Below are 20,829 nucleotides of genomic sequence, written 5' to 3'. Positions count from 1 at the left end.
TTTTGGCGAGAAAGATAACTTATAACCTACTGCGAGTGCATGTAATCCTACATAGCAAGCAGGTCTGGCCCGGATCTGGCATCAAGCCGGCACTGCTGGTTGACTTCTAGCATGGTAAGCCATATGTCATCCAGATATGAGCCAGGTCTGGCAATGATGCCACTGTTTTTGCGCTGGCATGCCACATCTGGCCCGATTGTGGTTTGGTGCATGCCCATAGAAAACAGGTCTTCCCTGGATCCGGCATCAAGCTGGCACTTCTGACTGACTGGTGTCATGGCAGGGTGTATGTCAACACTGGTTCTCTATACAGAGAATTAGCCTGTTCTGGGCAGGAAAATCAGAATCAAAATCCTTAATTGGTTAGCTAATGCTACCGTCAAGTAGTTTCAGTTTTCCAAAGAAAATGTGTATAATTGTTATTGTTTATGAAAGAAAAGTATCCTGATATGCAGCATTAATTATGATGATTTGCGAACAACACCAACACAAAGATTGTGCAATAAGCACAAACTAGAGGAATATATATAAAACAACAGAAAGGCACACGTTGGAGAACAAAGTACTTGAAAGTTGTTCAAAAGACTTGGTCTGAGTCTGTAATTTGTCGTTTATAGCAAAATTATTATTCTGTATGCTGTTTTAAAAAGTGGTTAATAATAATAATGACACATATGATAATATGTGTTTTACCATTAGCGTTTAGCTTTAGTTTCCTACTTTCTTGGAAATTGTATATGGGCTCTGGTGTAATCTAGACTCATTTATGATCAGTTTCTCTTTTTAAAATTAAAATAATAGAATTGTGATCTAGCCAATCAAAATATTGAATCTGTAGTTTGTCAGTTTTACTAATATCCTTTCAGATGGACCATTATAACTGGTGGTGCCGCCTTTTGCCACCAAACTGTCAAATAGCACCCATTGTGCAACAGTCCACGCATAGAACAAGCGTATCGGTGGGCGTGGAAACCCTCATCAGATGGACAATCACCGCTTTCAGACCTACCCTTCTGCGGTGTGGATTTATCTGATTGGCGTTAAATGTTTTCCGCTCTTCTCTGATTGGCCAAGACTCTTGCCAATGAGCTCGCGGAATAGAAACTGGCACCTAGCAGCTAGATACGCCGTCTTCTCCGGCAGGTCATCGTTCGGCTTCCTCATCTCTGGTTGTGTCGTGGATCTTAAACTCAATACGGTAGGCGTTTGTAGCACTGAATTAAACAGCGCTTACTGCAGAACACAATGATGGCGTCGTGCAGGAAAGAAAGAAATACTCGGCGGCTCCTTCTTTTTTTGTTTTTGTTGCTGCTGCTGGCATTAGCCGTCATCTGTCCAAAGAAAAATAAAAGGGGGGTGGTGACAAAGTTGAAGTGACGCGTTTTTCTGTTTGCTTTGCTATGAAATACACTTTTGTGTCGGCTGTTCATTCAAATTAAATTGCGGGTAGCTTAAGCAAACCGACATAGTGGCCATTCAGGCCTGATATCCTCAGCCAACACCTCCTTCCTGGTTTCATGTTTCAGATTGTTATTTATCAGATTTTTTACCTTGTCCTGTTAGTGCTCTGCATTCCTTCTTTGCTTAACTCAAGTCGCTTCTTCTTTAAGTGAACTTTAGGCGAGATTATAAAATGAAATCTTTGAAAGTTGTGAAATCATCTGTTGTGAAACACCACCAATAAGGTCTTTTCAACCGAGATTATTAAAATAACAATGGTAATAACAAAAATAATAACCAAGGAGGTAATCCCCCCCCCCCCCCCCCCCTCTTTTTTTTTTGGCCACTGGGATAATTGAAGAGGGTTATTATGGATTTACGCCGAGTCATAGCTCTGGATACTTTAAGCATCTTGTGAATGAATTCATTCATAGTCTACAGACCTTTTCCCCCCTCTTGGGTATCAGCATGTCATTTGACAAATTGTTGTGTAATAATAATCTCTCTCCAGTCACTTCAGTTATCAGAATAAGTGTCAGAGTAACTTATTTGTTTTTGTCTTCTTCGTGGTCATTCTATTGTGACAGATGTCTCCCAAGATCAAGGCTGGCTCTGTGGTGGAGATGCAGGGAGATGAAATGACTCGGGTCATCTGGGAGCTCATTAAGGAGAAACTCATCTTTCCGTACCTGGAGCTTGAAGTGCACAGGTGAATACACCTGTACTCCTACACTGTGTAAAGATCCCATTGTTCTAGCAGCTCAGTGCACTCAGATCGCTTACATTTAATGGTTTCTTTTTAAATATACTTTTGTTTACATGACAGTGGTGCAGTGGTAAGTACTCCCAGCAGGGATAGTCTTAGTAAAACAGAATCAAAAACGGAATTCAAGCAACACTTTCTGCATGCCTGGTACTTCTTGTTTGGCTTGAATTCTTGCTTTAATGCATCCCCCATCATTGACCTTTGCCCTGAAAATACATTCCCCCCCACCCGAAAGGTGTCTAATGGTTCAGCTGCAAAGCAGAATATACTAACTGCAGCTGCTACCTCAGAAAAAAAAAATCACCATTGCATTAAAAGCTATTTACAAAAGTCTTGTAATCAAGAAGACAATGAAAAGTTTCAACAAGTATTATTAAATCAAATGCAATGATGGGTGATATTGTAGATCAGAAATGTCCAAACAAAGTAATAACGATAATTGGTAGTATAACATCCATTTGCGTCATCGGTTTCTTAATTTGACCTTCCTCTACTTATCTGTTTCATGGACTTTGCACTGTTGTTAACCATCCACGATAGTACAATGGTTAAAAGTCCCACCACACAGTCAGGTGGTTCACTGGGCACGGAATTCTTGGAAGCACATAGTTTGGAACATGTGCAAGGTTTTCTGCAAAGATTCCAAAGAATGAACCTCATCGGTTCATTCATGTGGCTTGGATTTTCAGTTGAGGAAGGAGGGAAGTGGGTAAAAGGTCAAGGCCACTTTCATACAAAGCCAGCACACAAGATAATTGCCAAAGAGAAGTCTAAGGACACTGAGCTGGTTTTCACCCCCTCCTCTAACTGTTTGTTAAAGCTGTGAGGTTTCTCAAGTATAACAAGTGGAGCAAACCGATCCAGTTATGCTGGCAGAGTGCCTGGTTTCGTTGCACAACTGATTCCTTTTTTTTGCTTTCTTCGTGTTGCTTCGTTGCAGTGGCAGCGCCTAAAAGAAAATGGAACAGAGGGTTAATAGAAAGTCTCCTTCATAAGAATGCTGTGTCAGGGCCTGCAGGCAAGAAAATTGCCTTCATAATGAAGTGCAAAAAGCTCTGGCAGCAGTTCAAATTATTCCATAATCAGATTCACTTTCACCACTCATTCAAGTCATTCATGTCCTTTGACACAGTTATTGTGTTCCACATCACAGTAGGTGCACTTTGACATTCTCCGCTTTGCATTTCACTCAGCTAAATCAATAGCATAGTGTTCGGTAGTTAGTGCACTGGGGTCTGCTGCTAAGTTATGTGTAAATACTTGTAACGCTCATAGCATTCAGTGCCTCTGCTGCTGAGATTATCAATGTTCTCTGTGTGTGTTTGGTCCCTGTCTTCATTCTTAATCTCATACTCTAATTCTTAGAAGCACACAAATATTCTCAATTATAATTACTAATCAGTTATATTTACTAATCATTTGAGCCCTGTAGTAGTTACTACCACTAGCTCCCCAGTATAGTGGTTTACATCATACCCTAACAAGCAAAAAGAGGCAAAAACCCTTGGCAATGTGTGATGAAGGGCATTGGGCATAAAAGTTTACTAAGTCACACATGTGGAGCTGCGTCCTGGTGACACCTTGTGAAGGAGCAGCTAAAATGCTTAAAGTATTCTTTGCTTTTTGTACTAAAACTTTGAGGTTTTTATTGACAGTCTAGGTACATTTACAAGACATTATAAATTATGTATTAGCTTTCTCTCGGCACCATTAATCATGTTCTCTTAATCTCTCCTTGCAAAGCTATGACCTTGGGATGGAGAACCGAGATGCAACTGATGACCGGGTGACAGTTGAGGCAGCAGAGGCAGTCCACCGTTACAATGTGGGCATCAAGTGCGCCACCATCACGCCAGACGAGAAACGTGTGGAGGAGTTCAAGCTCAAGCAGATGTGGCGCTCACCCAACGGGACCATCCGTAACATCCTCGGGGGCACGGTGTTCAGGGAGGCCATCATATGTAAGAATATCCCCCGCCTGGTGTCCGGCTGGACCAAGCCCATCATCATCGGCAGACATGCCCATGGAGATCAGGTACCCTATCGGTCCCACTTACTGAAAACTTTGAAGTATGCATGCTAAGGGAGGGGGGGGGGGGATATATGATCTGTGAATCTCTAGTCAAGATTTCACACATCTCATGTAAATTTTTCAAAGTCTCCAAAAAAATAAGGTTGTAATTATAGAGAATTTCATTCCAACAGTATTTAAAAATGGCAACCTACAAATGAATATGTGACACATAGACACCTTTTTCCATCTTTTAAGATGTAAAACTACTCAGATTTTTGTAGTTTCATGTCGTGTATATTATTGTGTCAATAGGATGTTGAGGAAATGACTCAATGTCCTGTTCTAGAGTTAGTTTACTGTAGAAGTCTGTTTATGCCCTACAGATTTATAGAGCGTCTGTGAAGGTAAGCTGGCTCAGGCAAATTAGCATTTAGAAGGAGGTAGGGAGGTGACAATGAAAGCCTGTAGGAAAGTGTGTCCAGACATCACATTCATTTGCAAAGCCACACATTTATTCAAACCCTTGCATTAGAAGCAGGATGTGTATTCTACACCAAAGAGCAAAGAATAGTGAGTCTGTCTTCATCTAGTTTTAGTGTGAAATAGTATTTTCATGGCTTATGTTGTGGCAAAGAAAAATAATGCCCATAGTTTTCTGAAGTTTTCCAAATGAGGTTAAAATAAAATGTGTTTTAAACTAAAACTTCATCTTAATTATTGTTACCATTTCGGAGGCTGCCTGTAATTTTCTACCACACTTCTGTAACTGCTCTTTCCCTCCGTCAGCTGATGTATGAGCTCAGGGAATTGACAGTTATATCGGACGTTATGTTAGGAGTGACTTGGTCAATAATTAGGTTTCATCAGCTGTCCTTTGGACCACAGTGTACCACCTCAACAGCCACAGAAGTAAATCACAGGTTGGTTCATGGTGCATAGCCAAAGTCAACAGTTCTGCTTCCAGTTGGGTGACGTATCAGATGGCTGCTGGTTACATAATATCTGTTAGATGTCAGAAAGAACAATGCTGTACACTCTGACTAGTCCTCTTTAGGTGTTTATGACAGTCTTTCTTGCTGTTATGGCATATGTTGGGGATTGTATCTTTTTTCTTACTCACTGTTCTCCCCACAGTACAAAGCCACAGACTTTGTGGTGCCTGGGCCTGGGAAAGTGGAGATGACCTACACACCCGCAAAGGGAGAGCCTGTCAAATATGTCGTCCATGAGTTTGAGGGTAAGAAGCCTGTGTGTGTGTGTGTGTGTGTGTATGTATATATATATGTATGTATATATATATATATGTATGTATGTATATATATATATGTATGTGTATATATATATATATATATATATATATATATATATATATATATATATATATATATATATATATATATATATATATATATTCCGGAATGGCTAACTGAAGGCCGGACGGTCCTGATCCCCAAGGACCCCAAGAAGGGACCGGTCCCCTCCAACTACCGACCAATAACCTGCCTCAGTACTACATGGAAGCTCCTGTCAGGCATCATATCGGCTAAGATGAACAGGCACATGGGTCAATACATGAGTGGGACACAGAAAGGAATTGGCAAGAATACCAGAGGTGCAAAACACCAGCTACTGGTAGACAGAACAATCAGCCGAGACTGCAAGACCAGACTGACCAACCTGTGCACTGCCTGGATTGATTACAAGAAGGCCTATGACTCGATGCCCCACAGCTGGATACTGGAATGCCTAGAATTGTACAAGATCAATGGGACTCTAAGAGCCTTCATCAGGAACTCAATGGGGATGTGGCGTACAACACTAGAGGCCAACTCCAAGCCCATAGCACAAGTTACCATCAAGTGCGGGATCTACCAAGGAGATGCTCTGTCCCCACTGCTGTTCTGCATAGGCCTGAACCCCCTCAGTGAGATCATTAACAAGACTGGCTACGGATACCGACTACGGAACGGAGCAGTTGTCAGCCACCTCCTGTACATGGATGACATCAAGCTGTATGCCAAGAGTGAACGAGACATCGATTCACTGATCCACACTACCAGGCTATACAGCAATGACATTGGAATGTCGTTCGGGCTGGAGAAGTGTAGTCGGATGGTAACAAAGAGAGGGAAGGTAGTCAGAACTGAGGGGATTGAACTACCAGAAGGCAACATTGCAGACATAGAGGACAGTTACAAGTACCTGGGGATCCCGCAGGCAAATGGGAACCATGAAGAGGCCGCTAGAAAGGCTGCAACCACCAAGTACCTGCAGAGGGTCAGGCAAGTCCTGAGGAGTCAGCTGAATGGTAAGAACAAGATCCGGGCAATCAACACATACGCCCTGCCCGTGATCAGGTACCCTGCTGGGGTAATAGGCTGGCCAAAGGAGGAGATAGAAGCCACTGACATAAAGACAAGAAAGCTCCTGACCATGCATGGAGGGTTTCACCCCAAGTCCAGCACCCTGAGGCTGTACGCTAAGCGGAAGGAAGGGGGCCGGGGACTGGTGAGTGTCAGCACCACAGTCCAGGATGAGACAAGGAACATCCAAGAATACATTGGGAAGATGGCCCCAACTGACCGAGTGCTCAGTGAATACCTCAGGCAGCAGAAACCCAAGAAAGAGGAGGGAGACGAGGAACCATCATGGAAGGACAGGGCCCTGCACGGTATGTACCACCGGCAGATAGAGGAGGTGGCTGATATCCAGAAATCCTACCAGTGGCTGGACAAAGCTGGACTGAAAGACAGCACAGAGGCACTAATCATGGCAGCACAAGAACAAGCTCTGAGTACAAGATCCATAGAGGCTGGGGTCTATCACACCAGGCAAGACCCCAGGTGCAGGCTGTGTAAAGATGCCCCAGAGACAATCCAGCACATAACAGCAGGGTGCAAGATGCTAGCAGGCAAGGCATACATGGAACGCCATAGCCAAGTGGCCGGCATAGTGTACAGGAACATCTGTGCCGAGTATAACCTGGAAGTCCCGAGGTCAAAATGGGAGATGCCCCCAAGGGTGGTGGAGAATGACCGAGCTAAGATCCTGTGGGACTTCCAGATACAGACGGACAAAATGGTGGTGGCTAACCAACCGGACATAGTGGTGGTAGACAAACAGAAGAAGACGGCCGTAGTGATCGATGTAGCGGTTCCGAATGACAGCAATATCAGGAAGAAGGAACACGAGAAGCTGGAGAAATACCAAGGGCTCAGAGAAGAGCTCGAGAGGATGTGGAGGGTGAAGGTAACGGTGGTCCCCGTGGTAATCGGAGCACTAGGTGCGGTGACTCCCAAGCTAGGCGAGTGGCTCCAGCAGATCCCGGGAATAACATCGGAGATCTCTGTCCAGAAGAGCGCAGTCCTGGGAACAGCTAAGATACTGCGCAGGACCCTCAAGCTCCCAGGCCTCTGGTAGAGGACCCGAGCTTGAAGGATAAACCGCCCGCAGGGGCGTGCTGGGTGTTTTTTTTATATATATATATAAAAAAAAAAACACCCAGCACGCCCCTGCGGGCGGTTTATCCTTCAAGCTCGGGTCCTCTACCAGAGGCCTGGGAGCTTGAGGGTCCTGCGCAGTATCTTAGCTGTTCCCAGGACTGCGCTCTTCTGGACAGAGATCTCCGATGTTATTCCCGGGATCTGCTGGAGCCACTCGCCTAGCTTGGGAGTCACCGCACCTAGTGCTCCGATTACCACGGGGACCACCGTTACCTTCACCCTCCACATCCTCTCGAGCTCTTCTCTGAGCCCTTGGTATTTCTCCAGCTTCTCGTGTTCCTTCTTCCTGATATTGCTGTCATTCGGAACCGCTACATCGATCACTACGGCCGTCTTCTTCTGTTTGTCTACCACCACTATGTCCGGTTGGTTAGCCACCACCATTTTGTCCGTCTGTATCTGGAAGTCCCACAGGATCTTAGCTCGGTCATTCTCCACCACCCTTGGGGGCATCTCCCATTTTGACCTCGGGACTTCCAGGTTATACTCGGCACAGATGTTCCTGTACACTATGCCGGCCACTTGGCTATGGCGTTCCATGTATGCCTTGCCTGCTAGCATCTTGCACCCTGCTGTTATGTGCTGGATTGTCTCTGGGGCATCTTTACACAGCCTGCACCTGGGGTCTTGCCTGGTGTGATAGACCCCAGCCTCTATGGATCTTGTACTCAGAGCTTGTTCTTGTGCTGCCATGATTAGTGCCTCTGTGCTGTCTTTCAGTCCAGCTTTGTCCAGCCACTGGTAGGATTTCTGGATATCAGCCACCTCCTCCATCTGCCAGTGTTACATACCGTGCAGGGCCCTGTCCTTCCATGATGGTTCCTCGTCTCCCTCCTCTTTCTTGGGTTTCTGCTGCCTGAGGTATTCACTGAGCACTCGGTCAGTTGGGGCCATATATATATATATATATATATATATATTTCCAAACCATTTACCACATACAAAAGGTCTGATTGTTTAAAATAAACAAATATTCTATTGAATCTACTCTTTACTGTCTCCATCTTATCATCAAGCTTCTCTGTAGTATAAACCCATATCTTGCATGTCCACCCCACAGAGTGTATAAAACAAGGATTTAGAAGAGCTGACAGCTTGTTTCCTCCATATTTGTTTTATAGTACAGTTTCAAAACTAGCAAGTTTGGTAGAAAATTTAAAAAGTCTGTTAGTACAATTAACCTTATATTGTATGGGTTATATTGTGAAATACTGTGAAAGATGATATCTTTGTTCATGCTCTTGTAAATATTGATATGTTCAGGTTTAACACTGAATGAACTGAAATAAATTTTAAACGGAGTAAGAGGTAACACTGGTTTCTTTTCTACATTTTTCCAAGTTTGTCCAAGATTGTCTGCCTTTAAAGTCGATAATTCATGTGAATTTAGTCTGTCTGTATGTCTATTTGTTTGTGTCTATCCAGGCACAGGTGGTGTGGCCTTGGGAATGTACAACACAGATAAGTCCATCAGGGATTTTGCTAATAGCTCTTTCCAGATTGCTCTGTCCAAAGGCTGGCCTCTATACCTCAGCACCAAGAACACCATCCTGAAGAAGTACGATGGACGCTTCAAAGACATCTTTCAGGAGATCTATGAGAAGTAAGGACAGCACATGCACAAGCAGCTTATGCAAACATCCTTGTAGCAGACATGGGCCAGAACTGTGTTGTCCACCTTCTTGTGTGCTTCAGAGAGTATCGTGCTCAGTTTGAGGCCAAGGGCATCTGGTATGAGCACCGTCTCATTGATGACATGGTGGCCCAAGCCATGAAACTTTCTTCCATGGTAGAAAGAGAAGAACTGTGCCTTCTGCAACAAAACCATCTTCATGCAAGACAATGCACCATCTTATGCTACAGCGAACACCTCTGCATCATTGGCTGCTATCGGCATAAAAGGAGAGAAACTCATGGTGTGGTCCCCATTCCTCCCTGACCTCAATCCTATTGAGAACCTTTGGAGCATCCTCAAACCAAAAAATAAGAGGGTGGGAGGCAGTTCACATCCAAACAGCAGCTCTGGGAGGCTATTCTGACATCCTGCAAAGACATTCAAGAAGAAACTTTCCAAAAACTCACAAGTTCCATGGATGCAAGAATTGTAAAACTGCTATCAAATAAGGGGTCCTATGTTAATATGTAGCTTTGACCTGTTAAGATGTTTTTGATTTCAGTAAAATTGATCTAATGCTGCAAATTCAACAAATTACCATTTTCAATTCTCTACTATCTATAAAATGTTTTGAAACTCTGTGCGTAATAATTTGGAACAGTGCATTTTGAGTTTATTATTTTTGAAAAACATACTTTTTCATTGGCAGTTTTGTTGAGTAACATTTGAGTTGTACTCTAATGGTTGATGACTCTAAAATTATGCTGACTGTCATTTGAATCGACTATTCAGAGAAAAAAAAAATCAGAGAAAAACATCATTTGCATAAAAATTTGGAACGCAGTGTAAAGTTTTTTTGTTTTGTTTTTTTGTACCTTAACGTCCTGTTAAAGTCTTATTTAACAAATGTAGCACCAGCGTTTAACTTCCTTTGACTCTTTTATTTTGACAGACTAATGAAGTGAACCAAGGTGACGCTCTGGAGCACAACTTCAGTGCTATGCACTCTGCCCTGATGCTCCCCATTACACATCTCTTACACGGCACACCACTGCCACAGGTCTGGTGCAAATGGAACAACCATAAAGAAATAACAAAGTCATGCTTTCCATTCAGTCCGCTTCAATGACCTCATTCTCATTCCTTTAATTTCTTCAGCTGGCTCAGAAGTCGATGCTTTCTTCATGGTCCAAGCTCTACAAAGTATTTGCTTGCTGCTCTGCATTGGTGGTCACAGCTGAGGAGAACATCTGCTGCGAGGAGCTCTGTGCAAAGATGGATGCTGCAATAGACAGAGAAGCCCTAAGGGTGAGTACATGGTGACGTATAAACAGCTTTACATAGAAGCTTTCCAGCCGAGTATAACAAGCTCAAACCTAATAAACATGACTTTATTTCATGTTCCATAACAAATATGGACAAAAAATAAACATTTTCAGAGATGTGAATATTTGGAAAATAAGCTGATTCATCAATCTGTCATGATTTAAAAAAAATTCCACAGAGGTAAGAATATTGCTTGCAGCCTTTAGAAGAACTCTAATCTGACTCTGATCCTTCAGGTTCCTTCGACGTGTAATGCTGTTGCCAGTATCCTCCATGTCATGGTCGAGTGTGTGGACTTCTCTCCGTACACGCCTCAGTTTCAGCAGAAGCTTAAGTGTAAGAACTGAAACGAGCTTTACTTCATCTTTTATACAAATTACACACATGCACTTAGTTTCTAAACCTGTCATTTCTTCCAGCCCCCCATACTCCTGTGAATTGGATGCGAAAGAGGAATAAAGCCCTGGGCAACCTGTCTATGTTCCAGTCCCTGCTGGTACAGTGTTTAGAGGTTTATCTGGAGGACCCTGAGACTTCCTCTGAGGCAGTAGGCTCGGCCCTGCTGTCCGTCCTTTCTGCTCTCTTCACAAACCTCGTTCTGGCAAATGTTGTCCAGGAGGCTCTGAACTCTCTGATTCATCCCCTCACTCTCCTTTATAAAAATGCAGCCAGTGAGCCATCCAAGTTCACCTCACAGCTTCTGGGAAAGGTGGGCTCCTCATCAGCTGACCAAGTAGGTTTTTAGCATTTGTCATTTTAGGGTTTAGTTTTAATGTCTGTCCTTTTCTCTTCCCTTCCTACAGTTGGAGAAGCTTCTTGGTGAGGTTTTCAACTGCTTGCAAAGCCGTTCCTCTCTGGCCCACAATGATGAACTCCTGGCTTTGCTCTCTCCTCTGCTTTGTGTGGTGTTTCCGCACAAGAACAAGCACCTCCGCACCTCAGTCACCCAGTTCTGGAACTCCACCTTTGCCAATGCAGTCAGCCTCACGTATCCTGATGAGATGAGGTGATTGTCTTCATTAATTTTTTTTAATGAGTTCACAATTTTTATTGCATTTAAAAACTACTACTGTGGAAAAAGTACTCCTACAGAGGCTCCTAGTCCCTGCAGGGGCATTCCTATGGCTTTAAGACTCTAATGTTTAATATAAACACAGGCCAGTACTGAGCCAGGTGAAACAGAAGACCCCCATCATTCTTCCTGGCTTCGAGGTCGTCAGTTATCCCGATGAGCTCAGTGGACAGTATTCAGTGAGTTGCCCTAGTTATCTTTGTTTTTCACTTTTGTGATTTCAGCTTTATTCAGCACTTTCTCTCTGTCTCTGTGTTCAGAGTGAGAATTCTCAGTTGGAGACAAAGCTCAGCGGGATGCCGGTTTCATCTGTGGGGAAGAGGGACTCGCTGCTGGGAAAGACTGCTGAGCTGAAGGAGAAGAGCTCAATGAAGACCAACAAGCCAGTTTCTGTAATTTTAGAATCAAACTTGATAATTTCCTGAGGGACATGTTGGATGAAATAAACACATTGGGGGGGGAGGAAAAAAAAGACACAATTAACCAGCCAGCTTATCCATATTGATTTGTTTAGATACTCATATTAAAAACACAACATCAATTAGACATGTTATAATTAATAATCCCTTATTGTCGTCCTTAATTGCAAAACTGATTTCATCTGTTTCCCTTCAGACAAAACTGGACTTTGGTTCACCCAAGCCACCCCGCAGGGAGGTCTTGGAAGAAGAGGCATCCATCGACTTTGTGTTCATTCCTCCTGAGGCGAAGGAGAGAGTTCTGACAGAGCATCAGAAAGAGGTGAAAAGGACTAAAAGGTCAGGTTTGCCCTCTTCAGCCTGTTTTCATTTGCTCATTTGGATTTCACATGATTGTTTATGTAAAGCAAATGCTTTTTGTTAAAGAGTTGACATTCCTGCCATGTACAACAACCTTGATGCCTCTCTGGATACCACGGCCTTCACACAGTACACGCAGAGTCAAGAAGACTCTTTGTAAGTTCTCATAATCACAATAAATCCCTGCAATAAAACATATTCAGAATTAACAGAGAATTTATTTATATTTTCCTCCACAGGGACAAATTGCCAACTGAACAAGTCGATGTTGTAAACAAAAAGACTACTGACAAGGTAACAAAACGCACAACTCCAGTCGGGTTCAAAGTTCCAAGTCTCCTCTTGGGGGAGGGGGTTGATTCGATGTTTTTGATTTTTTTTTTTGGACAAATCAAATGGACATTTTTAGTTGACTACATAAGCTAACAGCAATGAGTACATACAGAGATAACATAGACATTGTTTTGTTCTTTTCTATAGGCACCAAGCAGCTCAACATTGAAACCAAACTGTGCAATTGCCAAATGAACACTATATAGATATATTGATCAGTTAGTTCTGGTGTACATCTGTAGAGAGAGTTGATAACTTTTATATTTTTGTTTCTTTTACCTTCCTCAGATGGACACTGAAAAAGAAGATGCTGAAATTCAAACGAAAGAGACGCAAGACTATGCCAGCCCAACAGATGCAGAGAAGTTGACAGAAAATGGCAAGCAGCAAGAGACTATCCCAGAGTGTGCAGATGTTTCGATGGAGGAGCATGCAAAGAGTGACGATAGGGGTGAAGATGTAGACAAAGAGTCTAAAGAAGGCACAAGCCCTAACATCTCTCCCTCATCCGATTTGGTTTCAGGGACTCCCCAGAAACCCAACAGTCGTCGTCAGTCTTTCATTACTCTGGAGAAGTATGTTGAGGGAAAACCCGCCAGCCCCAGCACTGCGTCCTCATTTACAGGCCCTCTTTTAAAGATATCCAATAGCCAAGAACCCTCTAAAACCAGCAAGACATCAGCCTCTCGGGACTCATCTCCTGTCACTTGTCCAAACTCTCAGGATTCCCAATCCATTCAGACAGGAAAATCTAGCTCTCAGTGCTCAGTTAACAATGCCGACGAGTCCCCTCGAAGACCCAAAGACTGTAGAACAAAAACTGAGCCCGTAAAGCTGACTGAGAGACTGTCTAGTGACTCAATGGAGGATGAAAATGTCATCCCAGATACACAGACTGAAATGGAGAGCACAAAAAGACCTTCTATTTCACAGGATATAATTCCCTCAAGTCAGGAAGAGGAATCTCAATCAGCTCTGGAGGATTCTCAGTCATCTCCAAGTCAGACATCTCCCAGTGAACCCAGACGATCTGGACGCCAGAGAGTCAGACCTCAGCTCCCTGGAGAGGACCCTGAGGAACGGGAAGCCAAATACTCACATGTCAAAAAGAGACGTTCTGGAGAAGAGCCTATCAGTGATTCTCCAAAGTCTCTGATGCAGAGCAGACCAAACACAAGAAGTAAGCAAGCTGCAGAGGATACCGGTAGAGAAGGATTGCGCTCAAGAGCTCAGAGGGACTCGGGTGAGTCGAGCCAAACCAATTCTCAGGGTAGAGCTCGCAAGAAGATCAAACTGAACACCAGTTCACAGGAGTTACTTGATAAACCTGGACGTAAAAGGAGAAGCACCAATGAGTCCAGCCAAACTGATTTAAGATCAGACAAGCAGTCGAATCATGAAAGCCAATCACAGGGTGGGCTTAGTCAACAGAGCAAAGCATTCAGTGATGAAGATGGATTGGAAAAAAACGTTTTGCCTGACACAAAGGAGTCTTGTCAAACTGCCACAGATGAGCAAGTAAACCACATTGAAAAAGACAAGGAGTCAGATACAGACTCCCAAGCAATCATTCTTTCTCCTCAAACTGGCGGTGAGTCCCAAAAGTCAGAAAACAATGGCGAGAAACCGAAGGGCTCTGAAATGGTTATTTCTTCACCTCAAGTTAAAGGCCAGTCGCAGGAGTCTGAGCCTAATGGAGACGCCAAAAAGGATTCTCAAGTTGTCACTACTTCTCCAACTAATAAGTCCCAAGTTGGCTCAAGCACGACAAATATTTTAGGCAAAGAACTACTCAAGGATGAAGACAACGAACTAGAAAGTAGAGAAGACTCTCAAGTGATCACACCTTCATCTACTGATAGCCCCTCTAAACGTAGATCAAGAAGAAGTAAGGTATCATCTGAAGTGTCAGAATCTGAAGACAAAAATGACGATACAATTTCATCAGGAAGGCAAATGAGGTCTAATTCTCACATAACAAATTCTGTAGTCGGCCAGGCAGACGCTCGAATTGGAGGAAGGACTAGAAGGAGCAAGTTATTAGAGGAGCAACTAAAATCAAGTCCTAGCTCTACACCAGAGAGTTCTCAGTCATTAGATCTTTCCGGTTCAGAGTCCTCTCAAGGCAGGGGCAGATATTCCAGACGAAGGTCCTCTCCAGCGTTAATGGCAAGTATGGAGTCCTCAGAATCTGAATCCTCTGAGGTCAGAGAACACTCAGTCATTCCCAAAAAGAAAAGAGGGAGGCCCCGAGCATCACTTCAGAGACTTCTTGCAGTCGAATCGAAGGACACTATTGAGAAAGATATGGAAAAGTTTGACACCGATGCCTCTCAGGAGTTGGATAGTCAAATCACCGAAGCAAAAGATGTCACTGATTTGGAGGAATCAAAAACCCAAGATTCACCTAGTTCTGAGTTGATCCAGCATACAAATACAATTGAAGCTCAAAGTAAAGAAGAGTTGCCGATGGAAGTAGATGATGTTCTAGGTCCAGAACCTCAAGCTGATGACTCAAAGCAAAGGACTGTGCCAGCTAGTGAGACAGAGCAAAGAGACTCTGAAACAAATGGTGATGATTCCACCACACAAAATCACACAGGGGACTTGGAAATGATTGAATCTGTCGAAGTGTGTAATGAGCAGACACTTGCACCTCCTAATGAGGCAACGCACAGTGTGCAAGTCAGGGAGTCACCAGAGGAGAAAGCTGATGAAGTGGTGACAGAAAAACAAATGTTGGATTTAAATTCAGGTCCCCGAGGACCTCCTGAGGAGAACACGGACACGCAAATGGAGAGTCTAAAAGTTACTGGTTACCTTTCTGAGGAGGAACAACAACATGCTGCTTCAATTCAGCATTCAGAGGCCAGTGCTGAGAAAGAGACCACACCACCACAGGAGAATGAAAAAGATGGTCAAAGTGAGATTGTGGAGGATGAACAGAATACTGCCAGCACTGATGCTTTGACTGATGTTTGTAAGACTTCATTGCAATCAGAACCTACAAGTAAAGGCGATTTTCTTGATTCTCCAGTGAAACAGAAGGACCTGGAGACTGTAATGGCTCCAGATATTGGACATAGCCCCAGCAGTGGCAAGACCAGAGGTACCTGGTCTCCTTCTGCTTCACCCTCTACCAGTATTCTTAAGAAGGGCCAGAAGAGACCACTGGAAGTGGACACTCCTTCACCTCTTGTTAAAGTGAGTGATGAACACATTTTGGTAAAATGTATTTCAAATGAACATTGGCTTGAAATATTTGTAACTTTTTTTTTTGTTGTCGACTTGTAGTCCAGGCGTGTGTCCTTTGCTAATCCAATCCAGCAGCAGGAAACTGCAGACGACATCGATCGTCGTAGCCCAGCCATCAGAACCAGCTCACCTAGAAGGTCAAGGGTTACTAATATTCCACAGCCAAAGGTATGTTTGAGCATCAGTGTTTGTAATTGCGATATTTTACAACCATGCAAACCCTGACGGTCTTCTGCTTCTTTTAGCATGTCACTACTCCAACAAAGGGCTTGGTGATACTGAATCCTAGAAATCTTCACAGCCCAGGTTACAAGAGCTCCAAGAAATGTCTGGTAAGCACACAAATGTGATATTTCTCACCAGTAAGCTGCCACACACAAACAACATTTTAGCCCAGTGTGTTCTTTACTTCTAAAGCTTAGTTTCAGACTTCTGAAAAATACATGTGGCTTTTCTTTTGGATTAGATGGTGCCAGTTAGCTGCCCAGGTAGCATGCTGGCTGGTCAGGTACAAATATGAAAGAACTTTAATGTACCAATCAGATTTCTTCTTAAAGAAGTTCAGAAAGAAAGTGCTGTTGCCATTGGAGATTATTAATACTCTGGTCTTTAATAGTTATTGATAACGCTGATCTCTCCTTAATGTCCCATCTCTCTCCCCTCATCCCCAACCAGACTCGGCAGATGTATTATTGTAGGGTCTTCACCTTCAAGCGACTGTTGGGATTTGGCACTGTATAAATTGAATTGAAAAATGTAGCCTCAAGCCCATTTAGTACAGCTGGATTTCAGTACCCGTCCTTAGTTTTGCAACTGGGGTGTATCTTGAATAGGGCTGCCACAAACGATTATTTTGATAGTCGACTAGTCACCGGTTGTTTTTGCGATTAGTCGATTAATCAGATCATGCATCCATTGGCCGTAAAACGTTCAGCTTATTGCACCAGCAGCATCTGCTCTTATATAACTATCATTAGCTTACAGCTTTAAGTGTTTAAGGTATGTGCTAACTAAAAATAAAAACGGATGATAGTTTATTAAACTTTTAATGAAATTTGCAGATTGTCTCAGTGGAACTTAATAAACTCAGCGGTCTGCTCCTTGCTATCTAAAATATAACAGGACACTGGAGTAAATTCGATGTGCTGGGAGTTTGGTGTTCTCGCCGGCTCTAGTGAGCCTTGAACCCCGGCTAGCTATTGAGCTGGTGGGTAACAGATGTCTCAGAAAATGTCCGATCACTTTTGCAAATACGTGATGTCTTGATAAACCGAGAAGATATTTGAAGTTTACACAGCTACATTCTTGCCTGAAAATAGGTTAAAAGTTTATTTTGTGACCCAGAAAGAGTAATAGGAGTAATATTAAAACTACGTAGCTGCCGCTATTGTTGGAAACTGGAACTGGCTGAGCTGCGCTATGAATTCTGGGATAGGTTGGGCCACGAAGTATACACCCCACCCATCCTTCAAATCTGGGGAAAAGGAGGACGCATTTGGAGGAGTGTTCAAATTTTCATGGCCTTTGTCGCGTTGCTGTAACGTAATCGGCCTACAAATACAGTCTCTGAAGGATGTGGCCCCTGAATTTGGACACAGCTATGATACCGGACACAGCTTTTTCTTCTTCGGGGTTTAATGGCAGCTGGCATCCTTGTACATGCAGTGCTGCCATCTTCTGTTTCAGTCTGCTTTTACACTCTTAAATCCTACTACTTATTCCTGCGTCTTTCGGGATCTTACAAAGCTTCAAACGACGCGTTGACTATTAAATTAGTCGTCGACGTAATTGCGACTAGTCGACTAATCGTGGCAGCCCTAATCTGGAATCCTGCATGAGGCTTCACTCATGTTTTTAGAATCATTTTTGTTGTTGTTTTCTTACCAGAAAGAGAAGGAATGACCCAAAAAACGCTGGCATAGGTCCAGAATTTCAGTCCCAGTAGCATTAACATGTTGATTATTACAGCTTCACATAGGTATCAGACTTCATCCTAATGATACATAGAACCTTTTTTGTCAGATTTCTGAAATGGGCCAGGAACCTCGACCTGTCTCCAGAGACTGCATCTACCCTGCCCTGGTTGGCTGCTCTACACCTGTGGAAGCTGTGCTGCCTCAGATTTCCTCTAACATGTGGTGAGGACAGCACGGGGTTCACCAAAGGAAAATTTTGGTCAAATATTTATTCTCTGTTAATCTCTGACCAAAGTAACCAAGACTCATTTTACCTTCAATCTTCCTCATAGGTCTCGAGGTTTTGGGCAGCTTGTTCGTGCCCGAAACATTAAAACGATCGGTGACCTGAGTGCACTGACTCCCAGTGAAATCAAGACTCTGCCAATTCGCTCCCCGAAGATCTCTAATGTGAAAAAAGCACTCAAAATTTATGAACAACAGGTACCTCAGTAGGCTAACACCACCCAGCACAAACACTAACATTACTGCAGCTTTTCCACATGTGCCTGATGTCTCACTGTCATTTTCCAGCGTAAAGGACGGGGCGGGGATGAATTGAAGAGCTTTGATGAAACAGAGATGATGACTTCTGAACTGGAAGAGACAAGTGTCCCTCAAAACACAGAAGAGGATAAACCGTCAGGCGACACACTGGGTATGTAAAAATTGTGTATTACATCAGTGACAAGTTAATGTCCTGAGTGATGCCATGCAAATAATCTCTTGATCTCTTTAGAATTATGTAAACAGAATTCCTCTTTGTGTTTGTAGCAACAGAGCTGGTGGACGAGCCTGTCTGTGCAGATGAGAGACCTGAGCAGGACGCCTCTGGGAATCTGACACCAGAGGTGCCAGATGGAGATGAGACAATTGAATGCCAGCTACCCCGAGACAGTCTGTCATCAGAAATAGAGACACTGTCCTGCAGAATGACACCACAGGAACTGAGCGTCTGCTCACCACAGCAGCTTGTTGAGATGCACGATCAGTTGGGAGGCATGATGAGACGTGTCGTGGTTGAGCTGCAGACTCGCCTTTGCCAGACAGACGGCAAACACTGAAAGGACTGAAGCGTCAGACGGCTGTATCTGTTATGAAGCACACACCGAAGGGTTTCAAGGACTGCAACAAAAGATACAAATATTTGAGGATGGTTTAATGAGCCCATTGTACAAAGAAGATTTTAGGGTTTTAACTTAGTATCCCTTTCGGGGGGGGGGGGCGGCGGTTTCCCTCTTGCTTGAAGGATTTTTTAATAAATGCAAGCAACACATTTCACATCATCTCTCATGCTATGCTTGAGGTTGGGTTTATACATTTAAGAAACACTGAAAGGGAAGCACAGTTGCACAGTGATGATTTTTAATAGCTGCAGTCTCTGCATTTTACATTTAAACTTTCTCTGCACATTGTTTTAAAGGACTGAGACATTTATAAAGTAATTCAATGTTCCCCATGTGCAGCTGAAGCCTTCATGCCTTGTTCATATGCTTTCCTCCCATGTGCATATTCTACAGGCTGATAAATTCCTGTGTTGTGATGTTTTGTAGTTTCAGAGTTTCTTTGCCTTTTGTCATCTCACTTAAATATCCTGTTTTGTTTTGATTTGTTTTTTGTTTTTTTACGTAGACATTCAGCACTTCATTCTTTGTGATTTTTATTTTTTTTAATGCTTAAATAAAATAATTTGAATATGCTCATTAAATCCTTAAACAGGTCTACATCTCCTTCTGAAAAAGTACAAAGATATTCGGTGCATTTCTCAGTTTTCTTGACATGTCTCCATACTGTTTGCTGGTCACAGTAAAGTTTTCTGCGCAGATTGCTGACTTTAAACAAAAGTCATAGCATTGAAATATACTTTTAAATACTAGTACTGCTTGTTTTGCTTACCATCTGATTTCACACTTCCTTCTATTATGGGATCATAGCCGTTGATATGCTACTGTTATACATTATTGCAGTTATGGATTCAAAGGAGGAGAGGAAAGGAACACTCGTAAATCCATAAGTTTCCAGCTCCAGTCTTGGCACAGGCATCATTTTAGCTTCTCCATTTGGATCAAACTGATCTGTTACTACGTGAAGTATTTTATCAATATGCCACACAGATGTGTGAATTAAAGTGAATGATCTCTGCTGTGTGCTCATGTTGTGTTTTTGATATCGGTCTTTGCTGGAAATTCAAAATGCATCCAATCAGCACCGTCGCTATTTCCAAGCACTTCTATCCACATTGTAAATGTTTCCCTGTCCCTTTGGTGCCTGTTGCACCTGAAGCCCCTGTCATAGTACAGTGATGACAAACCCTGACACACCATAGTAGCCAGAACCCTAGAAAGAAGTTATTAAAAAAAAAAAAAAAGACCTAGTCTTCCTCATAATGCTCTTCCCTCAACCCTCTGTTCTTCTCTACAACAAATCAAATTACAGGTAAACACATCTGCCCCCTACACGACTTCACACAGATTCTAATCCAATCTCTGAAGCTAGTATACACTTTAATACACTCACTGTAATAGAACCTGTTACAGGTAAACTAATAAGTTGGAAATTTGGTCTCAACAAAATGGCCATTTCCAGGGCTGAATGATGTCCATTTCGCAATCCTACTACTACTTGAGGCTGCTAAAATTACCGCCGGTGGGTTTATATTGGAGTCAATTGAGAACCCAGAGCAGATAATAAGGACGTGGAAAGGTACCCTTTGCTTCAGTATGAGACCCCTAGGGGTGCGACAAATCCCAGTATTTTACACGTTGGGAATG

At 43.1% G+C, this 20,829-nt stretch overlaps 2 protein-coding genes across 2 annotated transcripts; both read left to right on the top strand.

The window, feature by feature from the left end:
- The first annotated feature begins 1,084 nt into the window (after nt 1-1,084).
- On the top strand, nt 1,085-10,275 carry LOC146615841 (isocitrate dehydrogenase [NADP] cytoplasmic-like). The gene is made up of 6 exons (XM_085373732.1): nt 1,085-1,198; nt 2,028-2,149; nt 3,950-4,241; nt 5,355-5,457; nt 9,149-9,326; nt 9,419-10,275. Exons 1-6 carry the CDS (start codon nt 1,085-1,087, stop codon nt 9,660-9,662), a joined length of 1,053 nt encoding a protein of 350 aa, XP_085229858.1. The 3' UTR covers nt 9,663-10,275.
- LOC146615840 (telomere-associated protein RIF1-like) lies at nt 9,813-19,812 on the top strand. Its single transcript, XM_085374262.1, has 18 exons — nt 9,813-9,827; nt 10,291-10,398; nt 10,497-10,646; nt 10,901-11,000; nt 11,084-11,373; nt 11,468-11,670; nt 11,822-11,915; nt 11,997-12,128; nt 12,352-12,494; nt 12,582-12,671; nt 12,755-12,809; nt 13,137-16,052; nt 16,143-16,271; nt 16,349-16,435; nt 18,126-18,241; nt 18,352-18,502; nt 18,593-18,716; nt 18,833-19,812. The coding sequence occupies exons 1-18, from the start codon at nt 9,813-9,815 to the stop codon at nt 19,120-19,122; spliced, it is 5,193 nt and encodes a 1,730-aa protein (XP_085230388.1). The 3' UTR covers nt 19,123-19,812.
- The last annotated feature ends 1,017 nt before the right edge of the window (nt 19,813-20,829 follow it).

This window comes from Diplotaxodon limnothrissa, linkage group LG16 (assembly GCF_057381915.1).
Source record: "Diplotaxodon limnothrissa isolate DT_005_m linkage group LG16, D_limnothrissa_male_GT1.1, whole genome shotgun sequence".
Classification (NCBI taxonomy): domain Eukaryota; kingdom Metazoa; phylum Chordata; class Actinopteri; order Cichliformes; family Cichlidae; genus Diplotaxodon; species Diplotaxodon limnothrissa.
Note: the sequence above shows the minus strand (reverse complement) of the source record. Positions and strands in the feature narration are given on the sequence as shown.

Excerpts from the sequence above, each read along its gene's own strand:
- LOC146615841 (XM_085373732.1), top strand. The coding sequence starts at position 1,085 with ATGAGCTCGCGGAATAGAAACTGGCACCTAGCAGCTAGATACGCCGTC. Across the intron at positions 4,242-5,354 it reads GACATGCCCATGGAGATCAG|TACAAAGCCACAGACTTTGT; the intron begins GTACCCTATCGG and ends TTCTCCCCACAG. Across the intron at positions 5,458-9,148 it reads TGTCGTCCATGAGTTTGAGG|GCACAGGTGGTGTGGCCTTG; the intron begins GTAAGAAGCCTG and ends GTGTCTATCCAG.
- LOC146615840 (XM_085374262.1), top strand. Across the intron at positions 11,001-11,083 it reads GTTTCAGCAGAAGCTTAAGT|CCCCCCATACTCCTGTGAAT; the intron begins GTAAGAACTGAA and ends CATTTCTTCCAG. Across the intron at positions 12,129-12,351 it reads AGACCAACAAGCCAGTTTCT|ACAAAACTGGACTTTGGTTC; the intron begins GTAATTTTAGAA and ends GTTTCCCTTCAG.